At 39.7% G+C, this 9194-nt stretch overlaps 1 protein-coding gene across 1 annotated transcript; it reads left to right on the plus strand.

Annotated features, from left to right (window-relative positions):
- Positions 1 to 435: 435 nt before the first annotated feature.
- On the plus strand, positions 436 to 3234 carry LOC122027999 (subtilisin-like protease SBT1.7). Its single transcript, XM_042587014.1, has one exon. It carries the CDS (start codon positions 552 to 554, stop codon positions 3021 to 3023), a length of 2472 nt encoding a protein of 823 aa, XP_042442948.1. The 5' UTR covers positions 436 to 551; the 3' UTR covers positions 3024 to 3234.
- Positions 3235 to 9194: the final 5960 nt, after the last annotated feature.

A 9194-nucleotide genomic window follows, 5' to 3' on the forward strand; every position in this document is an offset into this window, starting at 1 on the left:
CGGATGGTTACTGTCACGGGTTGCTACCGTATGAACGGTGAGCAGCAGTAATCTTTAAATATTTGAATAAGAAGAATATTTTAGAGAATAAATACACTCTTTGAATAAGGTAAAATTTTAATGCACCTTTTGGAATTTTCGAACTTCACACGCCCTCTGAAAAAAATGCTCTTCGTTTTTTTTTTTTTTTTTTTTTGTTGTTGTTGTTGTTTTTTTCCTTGACTAGGAGCTGTAGGCATAGGACGTCGTGGGAATCCACCTAGCCATTAGACCCATCCTCGCTAGCCATTAGACCCATCTCGCTCTCTCTTTCTCACACTTACAGTTAGTGGTTGGTACTGATAAACAAGCAGCTCTCTTTTTTCTATTAGCGAATAGATTGAGGAAAGCATTAGAAACGAATGTAATCACATTTTACCACTGACAAACAAACGGCAAATCCAACCCCATCGCTTCCTTCTCCAATCATTCATCACGCACGCCTTACCCAATCCATTCATGTTCTTCTTCTTTTCTGCCCGAGGGCATCCAGATTATCACGTAAGACATCCATGATTTATCATTTATTCTTCTTCTTTTTTCTATTCTTTTGTCAACCAGTCCCCTTCCCCAAACTTATTGGCAACCATTTCTCCGCTATTTTCATCACCAACGCCACCGCTCTCTCCTCCTCTGCTCTTAAAACTAGAAGCCAAACCAAGGAGATGAAGGAGAGAGCGGCCATGGCTCCCTTCCGCTTCTACTTCTTCCTCTCCTTGGTCGGCTGCTTCTGCGGCTGTTCGATTTCTCTTGCAGAGCTCAGGAAGAAAACTTACATAATCCACATGGCCAAGGCCCAGATGCCGGCGGCCTTCGCAGAGCACAGTCGCTGGTATGACGCTTCGCTGCGCTCGGTATCTGACGCCGCTGAGATACTCTACACATATGACACCGTTGCCCACGGATTCTGCGCCCGGCTCACCCCCGCGGAGGCGCGCGCGCTCGAGGACATCCCCGGTGTGCTCGCCGTCCACCCCGAGGCTCGCTATGAGCTCCACACCACCCGCACGCCGGAGTTCCTCCACCTCGACCGCACCGAGGCGCTGATACCACAGTTCAACACCGAGAGCGACGTCGTCGTCGGGGTGGTAGACACCGGCGTGTGGCCCGAGCGCAGGAGCTACGATGACGCCGGGCTCGGCCCTGTCCCCGCGAGCTGGAGGGGTGAGTGCGAAGAAGCGAAGGACTTCACGGCGGCCGCCGCGTGTAACCGGAAGCTGGTAGGTGCCCGGTTCTTCTCCAAGGGGTATGAGGCCGCTACGGGCCCGATTGACGAGTCCAAGGAGTCGAGGTCGCCCCGCGACGACCAAGGCCATGGCACACACACCTCTTCCACCGCCGCTGGATCCTCCGTCACCGGTGCCAACCTGCTCGGGTACGCCGCCGGCACCGCCCGCGGCATGTCGACTCGCGCGCGCATCGCCGTCTACAAGGTCTGCTGGCTCGGCGGGTGCTTCAGCTCCGACGTACTAGCTGCCATGGACAAGGCCGTGGATGACGGATGTGGTGTCCTTTCGCTGTCCCTTGGCGGAGGCACGACGGACTATTTTCGTGACGTCATAGCCATCGGAGCCTTCAATGCCGTAGCTAAAGGGGTTGTGGTGTCTTGTTCCGCTGGCAATGGCGGCCCCACTAGCTCCACCCTCTCCAACGAGGCGCCGTGGATCACCACCGTTGGAGCCGGCACGATCGACCGCGACTTCCCCGCCTACGCTATGCTCGGAGACGGAAAGAACATAACCGGCGTCTCGCTCTACAGCGGCAAGCCTCTGTCTTCCTCGCCCTATCCCTTCATTTACGCCGGGAACGCCACCAATGTCACCATCGGCAATCTCTGTATGCAGGGAACGCTTCTCCCGGACAAGGTTTCCGGAAAAATCGTCCTATGCGATCGCGGTATCAATGCGCGCGTTCAGAAGGGCTTCGTCGTGAGGGACGCCGGAGGAGCCGGTATGATCCTAGCCAACTCCGCTGCCAATGGGGAGGAGGCCGTTGCCGATGCACACATCCTCCCGGCCATTGCCGTCGGGCACAGGGCCGGGGAGGTCATCAAGTCCTACCTTTTCTCAGATCCGAACCCGACGGCCACTATCGCGTTCGGCGGAACCAAGGTTGGCATCACGCCGTCGCCGGTGGTGGTTGCGTTCTCCTCTCGCGGGCCGAGCGCCATCACTCCCGACATCCTGAAGCCGGACATCCTCGCACCTGGGGTGAACATCCTTGCCGCCTGGACGGGGAAGGTCGGGCCGACGGAGCAAGCGGCCGATCCGCGGCGAACGGAGTTCAACATCATCTCCGGCACCTCCATGTCGTGCCCCCACATCAGCGGCCTGGCAGCGCTCCTCAAGGGGGCATACTCGGACTGGAGTCCTAACGCCATCAAATCGGCCCTCATGACCACCAGCTACTCCGTTTACCCTAACGGCGACGGCATCCTCGACGTCGCCACCGGCCGCGCGGCCACGCCCTTCGATTTAGGGGCTGGCCACGTGGATCCACCCAAAGCTCTCGACCCTGGCCTCGTCTACAACATAACCACCGACGACTACATCGACTTCCTATGCGCCCTCAATTACACGACGCTCCAGATTCAGGCCGTCACCCGGCAGCAAAACGTCACCTGCGACAGCAAGACGATCTACTCGGTGTCTGATCTCAACTACCCCTCGTTCTCGGTGGCATTCGAGACGGCGAGCGGCGCGGGAGGCGGCGGCTCATCGAAGACGACAACGGTGAAGCACAAGCGCACGCTGACCAACGTGGGGGCTCCGGGGACATACAAGGCGACGGTATCGGCCCCGGCAGAGGTGAATGTGGCGGTGTATCCGCTGGAGTTGAGCTTCGCGAGCACGGGGGAGAGCAAGACCTACACGGTGAGCTTCTCCGCGGCGTCGCAGCGGTCAGGCTCCACTGCGTTCGGTCGCCTCGTGTGGTGCGACGGGAAGCACGTGGTTGCCAGCCCTTTGGCCTTCACGTGGACATAAATTGTCGGGAAAAGGCATCTCTCCAAAATGGACGGTCGTGATGGCCCGGGGTCCAGTTAATGCGTAACGGTGCATTATGCTTGTTGTTGTTTTAGATCAAAATTGTTTTTTTTTCATCTTCTCAAAACAGAAAAAAAGGGAGTGAAAAGGTGACAATTGTTATTAATTATTTTATGAATAAAAAATTTGATTTGAAATGGATTGAGTTTAAGTGTTTGACTTCATCATTGAATCAGTTAGCAAGTCCATATAAAATTATTGTTAAGGGATCTTCTCATAATTTGAAATTACATAAAATTAAAATGATTTCTAAAAGAGTATCTTTTTATCTCAAATATAATAATAATTTTAAAAATAGACTTAAATTATACTTTGAATTTTTCTCGTAAGTAAATTAAGAGAAACATCAAGATACTCTATATCAAATAGAATGAAACTTAAAAACAATTGTATTTCTTTTTTAAAATTATTAAATGAGTGTTTCTCCAAGGAGATTTGACTAAAATTGTTCCATCTTAAGATACATTGTTACCTGAGGGCAAGCAATTATGATCAAAACCAAAGTATTTTAAATAGTTTTGACCAAAGCTACTCTAAGATACTGCAAGTTTGATCAAAATGGCTCTCACGGAAGGATATTGGACGCCTCAACAAGTATGATGCAATGATAAAATACTTAGATGACAATTAAAAGAATAAAATTTTGAATTTCAATAGAGATGGATATTGAAGATCTATTTTTGAACAGTGGCGAATTTGGTATAGGACTAGGAGAGCCACGGCCCCTCCGAAGGTGGGGAAAAGTTTGAGCTATCTCTCGCCCAATCGTCTGATCACGATATAATTCGTCAGAACGGATGCGGAACGCTTGGAATGGCATGAGCCGTGTCAAATTTCTGGTATATAACGTTCTAGACCTCACGACAGCATCTTGTCCGGCGGCATATCACGACGGCGGCAGCAACTTTTCCAGCGATATATCATGGCGGCAAGGCAATGCGGGCAGGAGAGGTGAAAAGCTGCGAAGGAACTGAGGAAGGAAGTGGTTTGGACTTTGGTGGCAACGACCAAGACGTGCGAAAAGGGAAGACGGCGTAAGAAAAAAACGTAGGTAATTAATTGGGAGTTCATTAGTTTAGGTTATATTTTGATTAATTCTCAATTTAAATAACTTAATTAAATTTTAACATAATTATCTTCTAAAATATTATATAAAATATATTTTAAATTCTAAAAATTCCTAAATAAATTTTATATATTTAAATTTATTTATTGTACAAGTCATTAACTAATTATTATTATTATTATTATTATTATTATTATTTAATTATTAAATTCATTCTAATAAAAATTTAAACAATAAATTTTATTTATTTATTTTATAAATATGTGTCGTGATCGTTTCGTGAAATAATATTGAAATTGGAATGGTAGAATTTGAGATGACATCAAGATTGTTCTTGCAAACTATGGATCACGTCCTGCGATGACAACTTCATGGATCAAATCATCGTATAGTCGGGAGATGCATCAACCCAGTCCCCAACCCTAAAACCCCCAAGGCAGAAAAAGAGTTTAGGCTACCGGTCGCTAACCATCCAATCACGCTACATTGTGACGGTGCCTTCGAGCAAGTCATCACATAGCTAGAAGACGTATCAACTCGGCCCCCTCAAATTTAAAATCTTGGATCCGCCCCTGTTTTTGAATGTGTAAGTTGTGTTCTGAATTTATGTAGACTAGTCAAGGATAATCAAGGATAAATAATTAGGACACTTTTTTCATTTTCTGTCACTTAAAATTACGTCAAGATTTATTATTTAAATTGTTAGCTTTAATTTTTATCCTATAATAACTAAATCATTAAGATTTTATGAAAAGGTATAAAAATCAGAGGGTTGATCTTTTTTTATTGTCAAAAGAGTGTTTTTTATTAATTAATTATAAGAACTACCTCATCTCATATTTTTATACCAAAAATATTTTTATTCTAATGTTATTGTAACATTTAGGGGTATAACTGTTATACAAAGAAAATAATATTCATAGTTACTAGAAGTTGTAGTAGTTTTGAACCGTAATATTACATGTATTAGCCAATTTTGATTAAATTAACTATAATTAAAATATCCTAACTTTATCAAAATGACTACCTATAAAATAAGTCTATATCAAAACACTCTTTATCAACTTCTTTAAATCTTTTCTAAACTTAATCAAAATATTAACAACTTAATTAAAATTACTTAAATACTATTGTAGCATCTATATGTTTAAGTTATTTTTTTTATTATATTGTTACAATTGTAATTATTGTTGGGATTACAAGGTTGCAAACATAGTCTCACATTGAAAATACATGGAAAAGATCATGGGTTTATAAAAGAAAAGATATCTCCATAGGCCCAAAGTAGACAATATCATGCAATTATGAAAATATCTAAATTCTTTTCGATCCTATAGTTATGTGATGTAGTGGTTACAATGATATATGAAATAAAGGTATTTTTGTAAAACAGAATGTCCTTTTAATAATAAATACAAAAAAAATCCTTTACAATTCTAATAAAAAGATGTCATTTTAATTTTTACCCAATTATTTTTTAAAAGAGTAAATGTTACCTGATATGGGTTATAACGACCTTGAAGATGATGTGATAATTAAGGTCAAGATAATGTATAGTTAAAGTCAAGGGTAGTCTGGTAGAGAACATTACCCACATGACTTCATTGCTCGCCTAGTGCTAAGGCTAAGGTCCAATTCGACCGAATTACTAGCCGGGTGGGAGAGAGCCAACCGGCCTTTAAGATGGTCGAACAGAAGAGGTTTGGTGTGTTCGTTACTCTTGAACTGAAAAGATAGTATATCCAATCATTCAATGACCGACCGAGTTTAAAGAAGACCGGCCGACTACAAGAACATAGATATTTAGCGATGAAACTTTTTTCACTAATACATGTGTTTTCGTTGCTAACAAATATTTGCGACAATAATTTTTCGTCGCTAGGATCGTCGTTATAAGCTTGTCATAAACTCATATTAGCAACGGATTTTATGATTTCGTCGCTATGTTTTAGCGATGTGAAACTATTCGTTGCTAAATAAAATTATTTCATCACAAACACATTTGCGACGAATTAAATAATATGGTCGCTAACATTTGGAGTTTAGCAACGATATTAACTATATTCGTCGCTAACATGTTTGCTACAATTGGTACGAATTCATCGCAAACAGTTATGAGTCTGTGTATCAGAGAGGTTAGTGACGAAATATAATAAATTCGTCGCTAAAAATATAGTTTAGCGATGACATAAACAAATATCGTCGCTAATAGTCATGGTTGGCGACGAAATATAAATATTTCATCGCTGACCTCTTTGCTACGATTTATTTTCACCGCTAAATAATCATAGTTCATTGCAAAAAGTTACGATAAGTTGCGATATATCAGAGTGATTAGCGACGAAATTATGTTATTTCATCGCTAATAGTCATGGTTAGCAATGAAATCACCCAAATTCATCGCTAACCTTTGTTTTTTTAATTTTTTTTTTCTATTTTCATTCATATCCTATATACAGATTTACAAACATACCAATCATCAAAATTATAATAACAAATTCACAAATACACTAACAAATAATTCATACTTCAACACAAATATAATCAAACATTCACAAACCAAGCTCAAAACATGTTCACAACTAACAATCCAAATAAGTTCAAAATAAGTTTACAACTAAAAATCCAAACCAGTTCCAAACAAGTCTAGAACAACATCATGTTCATATCCAAAAGTCCACAACATCAAAGTCTAAGACTAAAGAGGAGGAGGTGGAGCTGAAGATAAATCATGGATTAAGGAATCTAATGTTTTAGGTGCCAGATCGGTTAAGAATTTGTTCAAACATATCTTGTCTTGATTTAATTGATGCTAACTCATCTTGGATGTTTGCTAACTGAACTTTGGTGTTCGCTAACTAATCTTGGGTGAATTCAAGTCTTTCACGCAATGCATTGTTAGTTGATCTAGATGAGGAGCTGGCATCTAAACAAGTGGACCTAACTTGCTTCGACCCACTTCCAAGTCCTCTAATGTATCCAAACCGAGTACTGAGGACCTGATACAAAATTTTGAAGATAATAAAACAGATGATATGATGATATATTGAGCATCTATATAATGGTTAACTCAACAGTAAATAGCAATCAAATAAGATGATTATAAAATATAGATATATTGAAAAATAAGATGATACTGGAATGTAGATATAAGAAAAGCATGAATTTGAAAGAGCTTCAAAAGCTCTCTTGCAAATCAAAGTAAGTGGCTCGAGCTAGTGAATAAACTGAAGAAATGAATACAATAATTTAATCACTATTTTAGTTGAAGCTTCAATTCAATTTGAACATTTAAGGTATAAAGTTATTATAAAGTTACTAGATTCTCCAAATTCAAATAATAATAACAAGTCGACACATAATTCTCATGATCAATCTAAATACAACTTAAAAAATATATAAACTAATTGTATCTATTTATGCACTATGTGAAACAAACCACTCTTCACTAGCAGATAAGGTAGTTATGGAAGTCTATAAGTTTCTTCAAAAGAAACTACAAATTACTATAGAAAAAAGTAAAAACTATATTTGCGGTTATTAAATAATATTCTTGTGGACCTGATCACAAACTATATCTGCAATTTGAACTACATTGATGTCCTCTTCTGAATTTTGTGATAGAATACACTCATCACTTAGTCTCACCATATCATCCTAGAAAAAATAAACATGTTAAAGAGTTTATAAAAAATAATTATGTATTGTTAAGAACAAATTCACTAAATAAGGTCATAACATACATATGTAATTTTTGTCGTGTCCCTAATCCACCCTTTCTTCCAGCTATAATGAGTTTCATTAAAGACAGTAATCCGATCTTTTCTTTGTGACTAATCGGTTTGAAAAAATAATAATATGTTAATATTTTCATCAACAAACAATATACGATAACTATAAAATTAACACTTACACCATCATAATTATATTGGATGAATGATTTAGAACCTCCACGATGGTTATATGGGAGTTTTCCTCAATTTTTGGCATTTATTATAGATCATTTCTGCAACACAAAATTTTGTATAAATAAAACAATAGTTATGGAACAAATAATTAATTTTTTATATAAATAAGACATTTGTTATAGAATGAGTTACCTGAAATGCCTTAGATTCAAACAGAACACACATGTAGTCCCAATTATCTTGAGTCTCATAGAACTCAATCGGAATATGCTGTCGGCGCTCAGCAGGAGGAAGGTGTGATAGCTTCTTATAATGGTTATGCATTTTAGTTCTATTGTCTCTATATCGTGCACTCATCAATTGGTCAGTCTCCTTCATGACCGACCATGTACCCTTCTGAAAACTTATATCAAAAGCAGCCTGAAAAAATAAATTTATTTGCACATGGTTAGTAATAAAAGAGTGGTTATAAATATGTTGAATTACTTATACTTACTGATAGTTGATTGTATATCATCCTTTTATTTTCAGCAGGGGCGTGCTTCCAACTCTTAGTTTGTAAGGGAGCAAACTTCTTCACCGAGAGGCCTAACTTGGTCATAAATGAAGTTGCATTTGGGCTAATAGGATGCCCATTGCTCTGACATAAAGTAACAAGCAATCTACCCCGACCACTAATATGGCGTGATAGTCTATCGGAATGTGTTCCACGTGTCTCCCTACATAGCGATCGAACTGTAAATGCAATAGTATTAACAATTAATAGATGAAATATCTAAATAAAATTTTTGTAAATTAAATACAAAACAACTAAACCACTAGAAGAACTATCATCTGCAGGTGTCTCCAAAATTGGTAAATACTCAATCCTCTTGGGCAGCATGGCTATCACATATTCATCATATATATATCAACAAATATGCATCAACATATATAGGTATCTATAAGTAATGAATTAAAAATGAAGAAAAATATATTTACCATGATCATAAAAATTAATCACCACTATCATCTAAAAGAGATAATTAATCATCTGCATCACTATTAATTTCAATATCTTCATCCTTATTGTTAAGAAAACTTTGAGCATCCCTAGCTAGTTTCACTTGTGCATTTGACATATTTATATGTTGATGT

The sequence above is a fragment of the Zingiber officinale genome, chromosome 1A (assembly GCF_018446385.1).
Source record: "Zingiber officinale cultivar Zhangliang chromosome 1A, Zo_v1.1, whole genome shotgun sequence".
NCBI lineage: Eukaryota > Viridiplantae > Streptophyta > Magnoliopsida > Zingiberales > Zingiberaceae > Zingiber > Zingiber officinale.

Bases quoted from the DNA above. Each gene is read 5' to 3' on its own strand.
- LOC122027999 (XM_042587014.1), top strand. From the start codon at position 552: ATGATTTATCATTTATTCTTCTTCTTTTTTCTATTCTTTTGTCAACCA.